The sequence below is a fragment of the Phaenicophaeus curvirostris genome, chromosome 3 (assembly GCF_032191515.1).
Source record: "Phaenicophaeus curvirostris isolate KB17595 chromosome 3, BPBGC_Pcur_1.0, whole genome shotgun sequence".
NCBI classification, from domain to species: domain Eukaryota; kingdom Metazoa; phylum Chordata; class Aves; order Cuculiformes; family Cuculidae; genus Phaenicophaeus; species Phaenicophaeus curvirostris.
The window spans coordinates 73,407,802-73,425,457 of record NC_091394.1 but is presented as its reverse complement, the minus strand read 5'-3'; the positions used below and the strand labels follow the sequence as shown (position 1 = coordinate 73,425,457).

At 41.4% G+C, this 17,656-nt stretch overlaps 1 protein-coding gene across 3 annotated transcripts in view; it reads left to right on the top strand.

The window, feature by feature from the left end:
• The first annotated feature begins 694 nt into the window (after positions 1–694).
• The window catches only part of RUNX1T1 (RUNX1 partner transcriptional co-repressor 1), a 110,617-nt gene continuing 93,655 nt past the window's right edge, over positions 695–17,656 (top strand). For 2 of the 3 annotated variants that reach the window (XM_069854333.1, XM_069854332.1), the window contains exon 1: positions 695–929. In XM_069854333.1, the coding sequence (XP_069710434.1) occupies positions 902–929 (28 nt within the window). In that variant the 5' untranslated portion in view covers positions 695–901. Of the gene's footprint in view, positions 930–1,491; positions 1,511–17,656 lie in introns of those variants that run through there. The other variant, XM_069854336.1, reaches the window with a different exon arrangement.

The window sequence follows — 17,656 nt, the reverse complement described above, 5'->3', positions numbered from 1 at the left end:
GTCTGACTGGAAATCAGCTAACAGAAGGGGATTAGAGAGTAGATCTGAGAGTGGCTCGATTTCTAGCGCTGCTGTCTCTTCCCACAGTGATGAGACACAGGCAGAGCAGCCAGGAGCTCTCCAGATGGCTAGAGAAAGTGTTTGTCTTGGGTTACTGCAGGGCAGTCTGGACTCTTAAAGCCGGGGAGGCATCATTAGGGAGCAAGTTAGATGTCCACCCAGTAAAAGCGAGCGAGCGAGCGAAAGAAAGAGCAGGCGGGCCGCCCGAGAGGGACCGCGCTCGCCTATTGTTAACATATACTTGACCCCCACTAACCTCCTCCCGACACAGATGTCTCGTACCTCTATCACCTCCCACCGCTCTGAGCCCTCCCCCCCCGCACCTGGGTAGCGGGGCCGGGCCGGCTGCCGGCAGAGCGCTGCCTGCCTGGCGGGGAGCGGCGGCCCCGGGGCGGCGGGGGAGGCTCCGCCGGGGGCAGGGCTGTGCGCGCACCCCGGCGCTGACAGCGCCCGCGCCCTGCGCTCCGCGGCGCGTCTGCCCGCGGCGACGAGAAGGACCCGCGCGCCCGCGATCTCGACCTGGAGACTCCGCTTTATTTTTGGTCCTTTCCCGCGGAACCGGCAGTCTCTCTCGAGCCGATCCTCCTTTAAAAAAAAAAAAAAAAATAAAAAAAAAACAGAGCGAGAGAGGAGGAGGAAGGAAGGGGGGGGGGGAAGAGCAGCTGGAGTTTCTCCTCGGCTCGTTTTGACTTTTGTGGACGTGGATCATCTGGACTGGGAAGGGAAGCCGCGCGGCGCTGCTCTCCCCGCTCCCACCCCCTCGCCCCTCCAGCAGCCGGGGCTGCCGGCTCAAGCCCGAGCAGGACGGGAACTTTTATTTGCAGCTCGCAGCCCGTGGCGAATGGTGGGAATCTCCGGTCCTTTGCAGTGTGAGTACGGGGCGCGGGCAGGGCGGGAGCGGGGACCGAGCCCTTCTCCCTTCCCTTTCTCCTCTCCCGGCTCTGCGAGGCTGTGACTAACCCCGGCGCTCCGGGCAAGGTTAGCGCTGCATGCTGCTCCCGCACCCCGAGGTTTCTCAGGAGCCCAGAAACCAAGCAACACAGGGATTTATTTTTTATTAATTTTTAAATTTTTTTTAAAATAAACCTCCCGAGCACAGATTTTTATTCTCCCACAGCGCTGGCTTTCTCGATTTAAGACTTGCCTTTTCCCCCCCGCCTCCCCTCTCTCCAGACGCAGCCGATGGGAGTCAGAGCGTCTGAAATATTTCTGGTTTGTTTTTTTTTTTGTTGTTTGTTTTGTTCGTTTCTTTACCATCACCGGGTTATGGTAACATCACTTGAGGCTATTTTGCAAGAAATATTTCAGGCGGTGCACAACATCGCCTTTTATCTGCACCGTGATGCTGCAAGTTATCTCGTTTGCTGGAGCGATAGGGCGACGTTAGGGATCGCGTTTCCAAAACTGCGATACAGTGCAACGGTGTCATCTCGTCTACCTGAGCCGAAAGGTTCGGTTCCTTAAATTCGTACCAGACCGTGGGAGATGGGAAGGATGAAACCCGTGCTCCCGGCCATCTAGACGAGCCTTCGACTTTTGGCGAGTTCGAGTCCTTTTGTTAGTGCCAGAGATCGGGCTCAAAGCGGGTTTAGGGTAGGGAAGGACTTGCCACCCTAGCAGGGGCACCCGCGGCTGCGTTACAGGGTGATTTATGGAGAAATACGTGTGGTTACGGACTAAATTTTAGAGAGAAACTGAAAGTAACTAATCGGACGCAGCTCTCGAATCGCCCCTCGCTGCAACCGGGAGCTGAAACGTTGTTTCCCTTCAGTTCGTTGAGAAGTTTCGGGGAGGGAGGGAGGGAGAAGGTCGGAGGCGCCGGGGCAGCCGCCTCGAAGCCGCGCAGCCCTCGGTCTCCAGACCCGCGGCGGAGGCTCTGCCTGTCGCCCCCTCTTCTCTCCGCCTCGCCCCTAAATCCCGGCGCGGGGAGGACCTCCCGGCGGTGCCACCCGGCAGACGCACATCTGCGCCTCTGGAAGAGCCGCTCGAGTTCGGCGGCGCCGGGCGGAGCGGGGCCGGGGGCGCCTGCCGGGTGGCTCGGGGGCGCTCTGGGGGGCTTTGAGGGGCGGGCATGGGGCACCGCGGGCTGTTCGCCCCCCAAAAGCCGCTGCTGGCCGTGGGCACGCAGCGAGTGACACACGTTTGGCTCCCGGCGCAGCCCGGACTGGCTAACGGGATGTCTTCTCGGTTTTGGTATGTACGGGTTCGGCTTGGTCCAGCGAATATTCGTGTGCTTAATGGAACGCTGACCTCTTTAACTTTTAACATCGCTTCCCCTAATTAATCTGTTCGGGCCCCAGACTTAAATGGCTGTCCACAGCTGCTGCAAATTGATTTATCCTCTGATGGTGGTCTGAGTTGCTGACCAAAGCAGGATTTTTTTTTTTTCCTTTCCCCTCCCCATTTTTGGTTTACTAATCTGTTTTGACTTACTTCCTACTTACAGCAATGCTTGCATGCTTTTTGGAGGACTTGGAAAATATTTTCTTTTGACATGTAGCTAGAAACATAACTATTGTATTTGTAAACACAATATGTTAGGGCTAAGGGTGAAGATAATTTATTTAATTACACCCTTGTAGACTTACATTTCCTTTTCCATTTCTGCATCCTGACAGATGCAATGGAAAGTTTAGATAAGCAACTTTGTTAACTGTACTTTGAGGCAAGACATTTTTAGACTTGAATTCTATTGTCCGGGTTTTCAGTTCTGCTCTTCTGTTAACGGTTTAGTGAATCTGGATAGCCGAGAGGATTGAAACTGGTTTCTAATGGTTGTTAAAGCTGATTCTTGACCTTTCCATGGGAAGTCTGAAAACCTCATTCAGTTTATTCTGGGCTGATTTCCTTAGGAAATCCAATATGATAAAGGAATTTCCTCCAGCTCAGCTGAATGTTCAGAAAGTTAGCCTATCTTGTTTATATGTCCTGGTTTTAGCACTAGGTGTTTCTGTGGCTTCCCATCAATAGAAAAAACACTAGGAAAAAGATCTGAATGTGGCTTGTTGGTAACTGTAATCTATAAAAATACAAAGTTGCCAAAGGCCTTGTTAGTTGTGAGATGCAGCACAGACTCACTGTAAAAGGTTTCTAATTAGGAAGTTTCACTTTATTTGGTAATTGATAACTTAGCTAAGGTCCATTTTACCCTATCTGAACTTTCAATATAATTGCTACTTCTTTCAATTCCTGCATCATTTTTCTTTGCTGTCATGGGAAGCTCAACTGTGCATCAGTGCAAGGAAACCCCCAACCCCGCCATACCCCACCCTTAAATTCATTGATGTCTCTGGCAAGATGAAGCCAGGCGTACAGGAGGTGGCAGGACTTCTTCTGGGGCTCTGGGTTTGCAGTAGGGTGAGCAGCTGGGTTCCCCAGCCCCTGAGCGTGCTGTAGGATACAAGAACCATTCTGTTTGTAATGGAATGCAGACAGCAGTGTTAGGTCACTGCTTCCTGGCAACTGCTGCTCAAGTTGTTTTTCTTCAAAGGCTTTGAGCTTTTAAATAGTTTCCAAATCTTTTTAAGTAAAACATGGCCTTCTGCCATTTTTGACCACCTTAACGTTAGCTCGTTTCGTGCCTAAAAAATGGACCAGTGAAACATCACACAGTGTCTGTCATCTGTAGATGCTTAACGCTATGTATGTCTGCGCGCACATGGAGTTTTATGCTGGAAGTATTGTTTATAGAATAAAGGAGAGAAAAATAGCTCCACCTGGAGTGCTGGTCAGTGGCTAGTCAGTTCGGGACATTCTTCCCTGTCAAATCCTGTTTCTCACTTCCCTGAAATGAACTTCAGACGACAGGCGTTGAATGCGAAGCTCACTTCACTGAGGTACTGTGCAGACTGCAACTCCTCATTGCCAGACACTTTGGATGAAGCGGGCGTCTGCAGTGTTTGCATTGGGGGTGATGGGAGAAAGGGCTTGCAATTGTCATTTTCATCTTTCAAATCCACTTGCCACAGTCTATTACTGTTAAATCTTAAGCTAATTGAATAAGGATGTTAGTATGTTGCTATTGCAGGAGCTTCAGATTTTTTAGATTGGGGGGGAAGGAGATCTTGTTCTTTGTTCTGTAGAAACTTTAGTTGTCATGCAGAGATCAAGAATTCTCATCAGCTGAAATAAAATGCCAGTTTGGTGTTGTGCAGGGGTTATTTCTTATGACTTGGCTAAAGAAATGTGAAAAGAAAATTACTTTAAATCTGAATAGATTAAAAACCTTCGATCCACATAGGTAGCAGTCTGCTCTTTTTCATATAGCCTCTAATAGCAACCTGTATTTATAAAAGTTTAAATTTACGCTGAATTTAGCATAAGTAGTAGAAGTGTAAATTCTTGAAACATTGGCTTGCAGATTTCCTTTTCTTCGCTTTCACAAGGAAGATGTAAAAGAGATAGTTTAAAACCTGAATTGCGAATGTAAAGGGCCTTGGTTTTCCACATGGATGTTTCTTTTTAACGAACTGCTTAAAAATTGCCATTGTCCTGTTCTTATTTACTATAAACTTGATTAGTTTAATATATAGTAGCATAAATACATCAGGAAGTAGTATACTGTGTGGTTTTGTGAATAAAGAAGAATGATCAGCAGATGTAAAATCAAAGCCAAAATATCCTGCCCTTTAAAAGGCTTTTTGTTTCCTCCCCAAAATATTTTATCTGAAAGACACTGACCTCCATCGTTTTTTTTCTGCCATTGATATGAAAGTTTCCAAAGAATGCTTAGAGAACAGTGGACATTTTATTAAAGTAAACGTTAGTTCAGTATAATGGAGGTAATTGTAAGTGATAAGAGCAGAGCGGGTTATCTGTGTGTTGTTTAAACAGAAGGAGTTATTTTGCACCATTTCCAGTAGCCATCTGTAGAGGAGAAGGGTTTGCACCTGTCTGTCCACACTAATTATAGATTAGGTCCAAAGAAATGAAATTCGAGTAGGCTTTCTCTTAATGAAATCCATAGTGATTTTATTGTAAATGTGTTTTGTGCACAGGCGGTGATGGTTGGGCTGTGAGTAAAATAAACTGCTGTATGGCTGTTATGTACTTGTAGTTGTAAAGCAGGATACTGCTGCATTAACAAAGGTGCTGAATAAAAACACAGTACTCCGTTGAAGTCCTGGGCTTCAGTAATGGCTTTAGCTAGGTTTAGTCAAAAACGTTCATAGAAAAAACTGTCTTTCAGGAGTATGTTTCAGGGTAGACTTCTCCATTACCATCGCTTTCATGTCAGTGTACTGGCTTATAGGTGGTCCTTTGGATGAAATATGAGGTAGAAATGGTTTCATGTTTAGTATGTGCACACATACGTGCAGAGTGTGTTAGAAATATTTTCTTCTGGTTTAACACTGCATTACTAAAATAATGTGAAAAGAGTGAGAAATGCATTCTGCAGTAAAAGGTCACATGAATTTCTACCACATCTGTTTATAGTAATTATGAATATAATTAACATAAGAATTACAAGTGAAGTAATGACAAGCTGAACTATGAGGTATTATGCCATAATGGTCATATGTTGGAATTCTCACATTATAGCACACTAGAATTCACATATTCAATGGAAGGAAGAAAATGTTAGATTTTTATCTGTTTTAATGCTTCAAAACTTATCTGCCTGGGGCAGATGGACTTTACGCTTTGTAGGAAGGTAACCCATTATTAAGAGAGAGTCAGCTGAAATTAAGATTTCTAGCCTGCAGCTTAGACTTCGAGACAGCTGTGCTTGTGGAACGGCACTTCTGTTACACATTTGTACTCCGATTGTGTTTATTTTATTAACACACATTGCTTTATTTTTAAATGTGAGTATTTTTGTAACAAACTGCTTACATTAGAAAGGATTCTGGATTAGTTTTTCTTCAGAGAATTGTGATTTGAGTAGTAAAACTGCCTTTTGGAATGGCCAACATAGATATGACAGACGTGGCTCTGGAAGATGAGAATCTGATGGATCCCAAATTAGTTCATGGCACGAGGTTATATATATATATAGTTCTTCCAAGGAAAAAATCTATAACAAAAATCCCTAAAAAGTACAATCTCTCATTTGTACATATTGTATACAAAGCTCTGTGCTACCTTGCAGGCTGAGCTACTTTAATTAACTTTTCTTTAGAAATGCGTAGAACATACCATTAAGTTTAAGGGCTAAGGTTTCAAATGAGTTGACTAACTTTTGTAATATGACCTGTCTGACTACCTCTAAATATGGTTGTCACACAACTGACAACTGGAGGAAGTTGAGGGAGAAGTGGTTCTTCTTCAGGGTAAAAATACCAGCTAAGGAATGCGTAGTGAATTTGACATGTGAAAATCAGTTTGCCTTTAATGAAAAATCGGAGTCCTGGTTTTGTGATAGGAAAACTTGCCAAATTGCTGTCTTTCTAAGGCTAAACATATAGAGTGTTTTATGAAAAATAAAAAAAAGAAATGCTTTGTGCTATGTCTCAGTGATACCAAGAGGTTTTCACTTTATTGGATTAGTGGAGGATTTGTGACAGACCCCTTTTTATCTGACATTCATTGCAGTGACACGATTTTCACACACACGCCCTTCCCCCATCTAGGTTCTGGTTTTCACTTTGTGTTATGTGTCAAATTTCCTTTATTTCTTTTCTTGTGGAAAAAACCCGCTATCTTGGCCAAGTGATTTTGGAGGGAGTTCTGTACTGAACAATGCCCAACTCACTCCAGCATGCAGTCATTGTCCTCATCCCAGCCTTTACGGTCCTCCTCTGAAGGCTTGCAAAGGAAGCACGTTTCTCTTATACAAATAAGTGTTGATTCCTAAGCAGAAACATTACTAAAACATATAAAAATGGAAGCATGCAGAGTTTGCTTGCCAGCCTGGTGCCAGTGCTGCCATCGTAGTACAGGCTGGGCTGCTTTGCTGCCTCCCCTTCTTGAGAAGCTAGTCTTCTTTGACGAATCCCATCAAAATAAACCCTGTTTTCCCCAAATTTGAGCTGTTAAGTGTAGGGACCTACTCTGGCTCCCCATTCATCCTCTGGTGAGCGGTGCCAGGGCTCAGCAGCGCTTTGCGTTCAGGCTCTTTGCCCAGCCAAGTGGGATGGGTCAGGGCGTCCATGGGACAGGATGCGACAGGGACCCTGCTTCGAACGCAGTGAGGGAGGAGGCGAACAGCCTCTCTGGCCACTGGGTGGTGGGGAGAAGGGCTTGAGGGTCCCAAGAGCGCCCCTTGCCCACTCCTCAGTACCAGGGTTCGGGGATCCCGGCTTCCAGAGAAGGAGCATCACAGCGTGCTGCAGAATCTGGTCGTTCTTCTTCTGTGCTGTTTGTTGTTGTCATATTCTGGACTTCAGATGGTGATTCAAGAGGGTTGGAACTGGATGATCTTTAAGGTCCCTTCCAACCCAAAGCACTCCGTGGTTCTTCCCTCCTCACCAAACGAAGGTGGCTCGTGGGTGCATAGCAAACAGCTTCATCATTTCTTAAAGCAGCGTTAAACAATTAACTTTGAAATATATTTAAAAGTTTGATATATTTATGTTTCCATTTTGCTTTGTCAAGTGTTTGCGCAGATAGATACATAGATATGATCCTGTAACTAAAAGCCTAATTAAAATTTGTTTAAAGCCAGAGGGGCATGCATTCTTGTTGACAGCAGCGGATCGATAGGGTAAGACAATAGAGCCCCATTATTTTCCTTCCATTGACTGAACATATTGACATTTCAGGTTTGTGATTGCCTCAGTGAGCATGATGAAACACTGAAATTCACAAACCAACTGTCTGGAGTGGCACATTTATTACTGTATGTCATCTCTGCCTTCAGGTTACCTTATCACTGAAGCAGAATGGTAATGGATGGCAGCAGAGTACTTCAGAGGGGTTAGGGGTCTAGCAGTTAAGAAGCTGACACATTGCAGGTTTCAGGAGTATCTTTAATTACACCTAGAATTATGTGTGAGGGATGATGGTCCATTTTACCTGCTGCTGCACTCCAGAGTTTACAAGCTCAGAAGCAGACCAGGATAACAAGATACTCATGTTTCATATTTATTTAGATGTCTTGATACCTTAAACTCCTTCAAGAGCACCAGGGACTTCCGACTGTGCTGTTTGCATGTTCACTGTGTTCACCAGTGGCAGCATCTCAACCTGGACTTGATGTTCAACTTCTGATGTTCAAATTCCAGAGCACCTGCTAGACCATCATCTCCCAGTGTGAAGAGTGCAAAGAAAAACAAAGAACAACTTTAAAATAGATAAATGCACTTCACACTTCTGTCCCACAGCACAGTCTGTCAACAATGCTCAGGGAATTGAATGCAATGAGAATTATTGCAGAATGATATTTTTTTCGTAGTATAAGCCTTGTAAAAATAAATGTCTGTGCAATATGTGCATGTGTATGCATAATTGTATATATTAATTTATCTGATTGCTTATAAATGCTTATAGAAAGAAGACTCAGTGGCTGCAGAACATACAATGCGTCTTATTATTTCAAAGGCTTTCAGATGTTCTTTAAAATCTAGCTGAGTGTAGAATGAAACCCATCAGGGTTAGGCAGAGATACGGATAGAAATTAATTTAAAGCGGACAAAGAGCTAATATGAAAGAGCCACTAGTGATTTAACTCATTTTTAAAAGTAAGTGTAATGAAAAATATAGAATGTATTCTGAGTGTGCCATCTACTCAGCAATTGTTGCCATCAAGTGGACTGCTGATGCCCTTTAAGATGGTAAAAAGAAAACTGGTCCTTTATACCATTTTCATGAAAATGTTAGGTTTCTGTTTGATCAGCAGGTGCTGTTGAGATGAAAGCCATGTGTAAATTTTCAGAAGGCCAAAAGTGTCAATTCAGAAAAGGAAAGTGATAAGAGAAAATGCAATCAGTTTTCCTGTTTTCAATTTGTGCAGGATTTGAAGAGCTGTTTTGTTAAACTGCTACATCTGCTCCAATATGAATATTGAACTACTTCTACTAAAAATAACACCCTATAATTTGGAAGCCATTGCAATCTTTTGTTAATGCAAGTGGTTTTTTTTTTAAAAAAAAATCTATTCTGAAAAATCTCCTGCCTAATGTGCATTTTTGTTTATCGGCACTTTTATCTTTAGCAGATAAAATGGCATTATGCAATTAATGCCATATCTATTTGGACTGTAAAAATGGCACTGGATTGCTGAATGTCGCTATATTGGATTTAACTTGTACATTTAAAATAATTTTATTAATAAACCATGATTGTATCTTAAAATGACAAGTGATTACTTCCCCCTTGCAACAGTACAGCTTTACCTACTGCTGAGGATCTTGTGCAGAGGATGACAGAACATTTTTGGGCTTGTTTCTTTTGTGCTATACTTGCAAATCTTAAGTTTAGGCTTATGAAGGATGTTTTAGCTAATGAAGCTTTTGGACTAACTTTTTCCATGATTAAGTGAAATTATTAAATCAGTCTTGAACGCATATGTACAAAAGTGTTTGCTGCTGTGGAGCTGCTAACCCAAGGGAGTTTGGTGAATCTGGAAAGCGCAGCATTGATAGAGCATAAATTTTCTGTCAGGCCTTTCCAGAGAAAATAACGTTACTGCTTTTTAATAATTAAAAAGAGTAAAAAAAGTTAAATTTATTGATAAAGATCTAAATGAAGAAGTGATAATTCACTGTTACATCTATTGAGCCCTGTGTACACAACATGAGTAAGCACGCAGAATAAAATTAAAAGCTTTTACTTCTTTATTTCTACATAGAGAATTGCCTGGTTGTAATATTAGAATGGGGTTTAGCTGTTGGATTCTAATCTGGTAGTCAGGAACTCATTTTTTTGGCAGGTGTCTGCATGAGAAAGGGCCTTGCTGTTGCTTCTGTTTTGGTTTTTACAACAGGATTTGTAAGTTTTTGACTTTGGGGGATTTTCCTCAAAGTGATCTACAGAACAGAAGTAATTAAAATTGAATAAACAAATTTAAATATAGAATGCGATTTTGTGCAAGATCAGTGCTTGTGGTAGGTTGTCTAGAAGTCTGTGGCATGTCTACTTTATAGTTTGTATTCCCAAACATGACTGTGTGCACACATGTGCATAAATTTATGTTGAATGACAGAGGGATGATTATTTATACAGATTTTATCCAAAACTCTGTGCGCTCCTGAAACATAACAAAAAGCTTCCCTCCCCAGAAGAGTGTTTACATCCTGTGACAGTCACTAGCTTCAAATCTTCCAAACATGAAAGTTGTTTCCTTTCCTCCAAACCTTCTTTTTCCCAACAAAGCTAACCCTGTTAAACCTCACCTTCTGTGGGACGTATACATAGTTATAGACATATGTACAAGAAGTAAATATTACAAAAAACACGGCCGATCGGGGCAAAATGTCTGTAGCCTTAAATAGCTTGTGATATCTGCCAACAGCAGAAGCCGTGCCGAGGAGGCCCTATCTCGGCTGCTCCAGGGAAGCGAGAGCCTTGAGGAGCCTTGTGTTAAGTGTTCAGCGCCTACGTGGAGCTTTGTGCTTGCAAATATGACCGAGCAAATGCTCTGCCGTAGCATGTTAGTGGAGATGGTGTCTGCCTGAAGAGTTTTTAAATCAAGGGGCTTCTTGTTTTGGTCATGGGTTTTTTGGTACTTCTCATAGGGGCTGGTGTGAAGTCCAATCCCAAAAGAAAGATTACAGTTGGGTGTAGGCTGTCCAAATTTTCCTAAGATTTGTGAACAAATTGATGGGAGTGCTCTGGTTTTCTTACTCTTTCCAAAAAATGCTGCATGCAGTTTTGCTGTTCCTATTGAATAGTTGCCATATTTAACTCCAGTGGTTGTGAATGGAAATGTGAATATAGAAAGAAATCCTTTCATGCTCCCTTTCATTTTCTGTAACACATTTTGGGATGCTTGGAAAGGAAGGGCATCCTAGATACTCAAAGTTATTTCTGAATACACACAAAGAATCTAAAAGAAGTCCAGCGACTTGATTTTGTTTATATGCAGTTTTGGGGCATGTGGGATATGGTGACTTATTTAAGTGATGCCTTTTTTTAACTCAGTACTATTTATTGAATGTGGCCATCACAGAAGCACAGTTGTGTTGTACGGAACTGTGCTGCAACAGGATTCCTGCATGATCCCATATTACAACATTGCCACTTTCCTATCCATCAAGGCAGGTAGACTGTGGAGCTTACAATAAAGTAAGCAGCCAGAGTTCATGGAGAATAATAGGCGCTTTTGGTAATTAGGATGCTGTCTGGAAAGACAGAAGACTCCACCTAGTGGAGTGGAATTAATCTGCACACAGTGGCGTTTAATAAAATATATGTAGTTTATGAAAAGCTAGGTTGATGCAGTGAGTAAAAACCAGGAATTTTGACAAGCATCTGGGGAGGTAGTTGCCTGACCATTACAAGACCGTACTTATTTTTGTAGCTCTAGGAGGCTTATGTATGTCTTGCCTTGTTGGATGTTAATATACAATTTGTGTAAGTAGTAATCATTACCACTAGCCATTTGCTTTTGTGGTTCATTTTACTTGGAGAACTTCTAACTACTTTTTTTTTATTTCTGATCATGGCTACACAGGTGCCCCTTTTGGTTCTGGCTCAGGTGTCATTTTAAATAGCTTGAGCTATTTAATCCAATCCAACCTGCAAAATGTCTCCATATTTTTTTCATTATGATTTGTTTTCCAGAATACATTTTCTAGTTTTGATTTTGTTTACTCCTGTAATGGCACTATCAGGGTGCTGGTTCTTCATGCTATGATGACAGGTTAGGTGGCACACTGAGTAAATCTGTGTGCCTTCTGGTAGTCTCAAGGCTTAATAATCTCTGTTATGAAGCATTAAGTTATGTAGGGTTTTGTACCTGTGCTTTGCTTCCCCATTGGTTTGATCACCTTATGTTACAAGGATGTAACCTGAGCAGCAAAGGTACTGTCCTGAAGTCCTCTAGGAAAGTTCACCCTAGCATTGTATCACATGTGTTCAAGAAGAGAACTGCCCTAGAGCAGCTCAGGCTTTCACAGTGAAAGAGGGTAAGGCTATTGTCAGAAAATGAGACAATTAGAATGCAACAAAGGAGACAGAATGATACTGCTGAAAAGGTATTTGGGAAGTGTGTTCCAAAGGAGTGCTTTCAATGATATCCAGGTGGTAGTTGTTGCCAGAGCCATTAAAGGGTAGTGGTGCCAGAGAAAGCTGCCAACAAATTTAGGGATAATGGCACCTGCAAGTGTGCTGTCAATGGATGGTAGTGCTGGGATGATTTTTTATTTTGTTTTAATAGTGGCATTGCTAGAAGTATTTAAAGGTAATGTTATAGAAAGGGTTTTAGTGAGTGAAGTCACCGAGTTCTAGGAACCATTAAGCAAAAGCTGTTTCATGACTATACTATTTATTATTATTAAAGCTTGTTGGCAAACCACTTCATGCTGGAAAAGCATGCTGCAACCTGTATTAAAGCATGCTGCAGATAAGCAAGGAAACAATCATATTGAACTGAATAGCTTAGCTTCGTTTCCGAATGTAACGTGTGTTTTATGTGTGCCATGATAAATTAATGCAACTCCATGGGTCAGCAGAGCTTGTAAATGTTGATTCAAAGTACTGGAGTTCAGATCATCCATGCTATTCCCATGCTCCATTCTATTGAAGATGATGTTTCTTTTGTCTAAACACCTGACCGAAGATCTGGACCTTCAACCTTTTTGAGCTCCCATCTCACATCTGTGATCTTAACAATACTTTGCTGGAATGATTCTAAGACTTACGTCCATATACGGTCCTATTGACATTATCTAATATAAGGTTAAGTGAGCTAGCTCAGGTCTTAATATAAAGTAAGTCATTCTCTTTGAACTGTAAATGATACACATACTTGATGAAGAATTCCATATAAGGGAGAGAAAAGTCTATCCCTTTTGTAATAATATTCTCACGGGTTCCCGTTGAGTCTGTGGGACCAGGATTCTCAACTTATGTATCCCCAGACCTGTCTTCAGTTGTGTTTAAGCCAGCTGCCTTATCAAAAAATTTCCAGAGAAGTGTACAGCTAAGGTAGTTTTAGAGAATGATTCAATGTATGATTTTCCTTCTGAGGTTTTGAGATTTATTGGTCCTATCCCTTTCCCAAGAAATTAGTGGAAGGTTTTGATGTTGGGTTTTTTTTTCTTTTTTTTTTTAAATAAAGTCCAGGCCTACATTTCTTGTCTTACAGAGCTATTATTGGCCACTATTGTTTTTATTATCCTGTAGCTTCTTTGGGAAGAGAAGGATGGGCAGGACCTCTGACATTGCCAAAGCAAGTCATCAGTGGTGTCTGCTCCCCAGGAGGTCACAGGAAACAGGTGTCTCTGTTAATTTTCCTCACTCCCAACTCTTGTCCTTCCTGGAGGCGATGTAGAAGTGGTCAGGAAGTGTCAGGCCTAGTGTCTGCCCACATTCACCGCTTCGTGAGTTCATAGTAATTTGAGGTATGCACCAGGCAAGGGAAGCTGTGGAGGAATCCTTACTGTCCTTTCTAAGCTATGTATTAACATTGTTGGAAGGGCTGGGTGCCATTGCTGCAGAGTGTGTTTGGGATTGTAGCTGGAATCCAGCAGAATTACAGAGAATTCCATTTAAAAAAAAAAAAAAAAAAGAAAATAGAAGGTATTTCCCTGACGTATACAGTCTTCCTTCTTCAAAGCTATTGATAAAAGTCAGGCAAGATAACTACAAAACCTCATGTGGTGCATGAAATATTTCTGGAAACTATAGGGAGTGGAGGATAGGGGGTGCAAATGCATCTTCTGCTTAGGCCAGTCAGGTCTCTTGCAACAGCACCTGTCAGTAGTCTTGGATCTCTCAGTGGCACTCAGTGCTGGGCTTTGGAATATTGGTTAGGGTCTTGCTACTTCGAATGGGCTTCTTAACTCCATGGGATTTTTTTAACAGTGAAGGCACTCTGCAAGTATTGCACTCAATGCTGTAAGTCAGGTTTTTAACTACCAGTAAAGTTTCCTTAAGAGTCTTTTGGAAAGTTTTGACTCACGTTGCAAGTGATGTGAGTTGAGTAATAAATATCGTACTAGTTATTTATCTGCCATATTCTTTTTGGGTGAAAACTCTGAGCTTCTACTCAGGTGTACTCTTGGTTTTATTGAGACTCCTTGCCTAAATAAGGTGGGCTGCAGGATTATGTGGCTGGTGAATCATGCTGCTTTCTGAATCAGGCTTACAAAATATCAGCCTGAAATCCTAACAAATAATAAGCACATTCTGCTTGAATTCTTCAAAGAATATTATTTTAAAGCAGAATATTTTGTAAAATGCTGATTTAAAAATGAATTTGCAGTTGACTTATACCAAACCCTTTGTACCACAAAAAACCACCCGCTTCAGAAAGAAAAAGTATTCTCAGTATGAGAAGTATTGTCAGTATTCTATAAGAGTATCAGATTTTTATCCAACTATTTGCTATTTAAGCTCCCTTCTTTTCAGTGCAAGGAGATCAGCTGACAACAGCAGCAATGAAATCATGTTTGCAGCTGGGCAATTACAGTAGACCCTAAGATCTGCAACTGTCACCCATGAACGCAGATGCCTTCAAAGTTATGTTTTTCTTCCATGTGGAAGTCATTGGCATGGAACAGATGCCTTCATTTTGGAGAAACCAACCTCTGGATATAATTGGTTCTCTCTTCTCTTGTCCTCTAGGGACAGTCTCTCGCAGATGAAATTAGATGAGAGGAAAAGAAAAAGACACAGGCACACACACTCACACATGACACGAAGCAGTTTTCAGTATCTCTCTATGTTTTGTCACGTGGAATTGTTTTACAGCTGGAAGATTTCACTCCATTTTTAGCACTGTACACACGATGATGATGCTATATGAAAAACATGCAAATTAAAATAGATATCTGGCCAAAGCTTATTACTAATCTAGGCATGCTTGTTTAGAAATAAGACAAGCATATCCAGCCCATATTATTTTAGCGTTAAATGTTGACTTCTGCACTATCTTAGCAGTGCCGCAGTCTCAGAAATTTAAAGTTAAGTGGCAGAAGAGAGAAGATGGTTAAAAAAACTTCTATTGCAATGGTGGAATCAAAGCAGTTTCATCCGATGGATTGCTTGTCATTAACACAGGAGGGAAAAAGCAAGTAGTTGGCTTCAATTTTCACCTAGCATACAGATATGCAATTAAGAAATCAGATTTACAGGAACTTCAGTAAAATTAGTCTGATGAACACCTGTGATGAGCTATTGTTGGGGCTCCTATGGTACAGTACAACATACTGTGTCCTCTTACTGTAGATAACTGAAATGGGATGGTGGTAACGGAGCTTACAGGTTCTAAGACAGAGGGAGAACCTGCCAACTCTGTGCCCATCAAGAAGGCTTTTGTTGTTTCCTCTCCCCTCTGGTGTAGCAGCTACCAAATCATTGCTGTTTATGTTGTTCAATACTATTAAAATAAATGAATACCACCTTTGGGTTACCTTAAAAAGCTCATTTGTGAACTCTGGCAGCTATCCAGGGCTGTGTAAAGAGCTGTGATATCCTTGGGTAGAGTGGGTGCCTCCAGGAGGAGGGTGCAGCAGGGATCAGGAGGTAAATTACCACTGCTGGTGCCCAAGAGCTTGGAGATCTGTTATCTCTGGATGCTTTTTCTTTCTTAAATTTTATTTCCTAGCATAAACTTTTTTTTTAAATTGCAGTTTAACGTTACAGTTCAGTTCAGTCGTGGAGTATAAAATTTATGTAGGCAAATATAACTCTTAATTGAAGTAGCTGATGATCTGTAGGAGTGGTTGCTTGAAGATGCTGAGCGTTTTTAATGGTGTAGGTAGGTCCTGCTAGTAGCGTATCAGAAACCTGAATTCTGAACCTGGTTTTCAGATTTTAATGACAATTTCAATATTTTATGTGAGAAATTTACTGCTACTGTAATATTTCCATCTCTTAGAAGTTGAGGAGAAATGTTACCAGCAATGAAATCTGGCAGGAGTTATCTTGGTCCTACCTTGATCTGAGTGGTTTGTAGAAGGCAATTGGCCTTTTACATGCTTGTTCTAACTGTGGAGCTGCACTGTGCTGTGGTCCTTTGTTTCTCACTGAGACCCAGGAGTGTTGTGGAAGGCATTCACTAGCCCTTGCAACAGTTAGAAGGAAGCCCAAATGAAACGTGGTTTTAAACTGATGACCCTTCAGGTTTAGAAGGGTCATTTTATACAGGAATAGAGAGATTCTTTGGTGTAGGAATCTAGTTCTGATTCACAGAACTGGAGTGCAACAATGTGCTGCTCTTAAGTGTCGTATTTCTGAAGAACCACATGTGAAGGGAAAAATTTAACCAGAGAAGTGCTTAGGTGGTGAAGGGATTTCTGGCAGTAACTAGGAAGTGCAGTAATGGTTCGTTTCTTTTGAGGCTGATCCTGATATTTGTAGTCTTTACATCCTATTAATTCCTTGAAAGATAAGCTGGTACAAGAATGATTTGCTGGGGCCAATGTCTCTTCTAAAAATTTTGGCTCAGGTTATATCCTCCTTCTTTCCACATATAAGATAAAAGCACTGTGAATATGAGGTTAACTGAATTCAAATAGAAGACTCTCGATTTATTGCATTCCTTAGAAAATAAATACATTTCTCATATGGTTGAGATTGATCAAAAAAGTATTCTGTATGCCAGTGATTACATTCCCATCTGTGATTAAGGTTTTCTGTCTGCATCTGGTTTTCACATTATATTTCTGTAACAAGAATCCTTTATATGGCAGAGTTCACTCTCTGTATTTTCTATTAGCTGCAGCTTGAACTACTGCACGGATCGCAGATTTACACATGTGGTTTTCATTACTTCATACCATTGAGAAAAAGTAATATTTGTTTGGGAAAGTATGTTTTTCAAAATTTCCATGGTAATACAACATGTTGATCCTTTTTTATAACACTCTTGTAAGACTACAAATTGTTCGAGGCCTTCTACTTTCATTGAAGTTCAGACTTTAGACAATTTTGCATGTACATTCAAACAACAGCAGCAGTTTACAATTCGGGAGGCAAAAATAAATTTAAAAAAGGACATTATTGTAGAACGGGTATAGGAGAATGCATCCATCACTTTGGAAAATGTGGCATATAGAGAAAGTGAACATGGGGCTGAAACAAAGCAACAGTAGTAAGTGGAAATGATGTCTTCATTGTAAAGTGGACAACAGATGGGTACTTTTTTTTTTGAGTAAGAATTTTTTTTTTTTTTTTTACAGTATGGAGTTTAAAAATCTTACCAGCCACGACAAAGTAATATGCTATTCAGGAGACACAAATACTGAATTGTTAAATTATATGAAATATTTGATCATAATTATTTCTAGTGGCCAAATTAGCAAAGGTTAGCAGAACATCAATACATCTTTACAGATGGCTGCTGTGTGTAATTCTGTATCCAAAATATGATGTTAAACTGATGCTCCATTGTAAAGTCCATATTTCAACCAGATTGGGCTATCAGCGCTCGGTAGAAAACTTAATGTTTAAATGATCTCAGTGAAATTATTAGGGCCACTTGGTCTGTTCAGTTTTGTTAGGACATGAGTTTATGGCCATAAAAATCAGAACAAACAGCAACAACAGT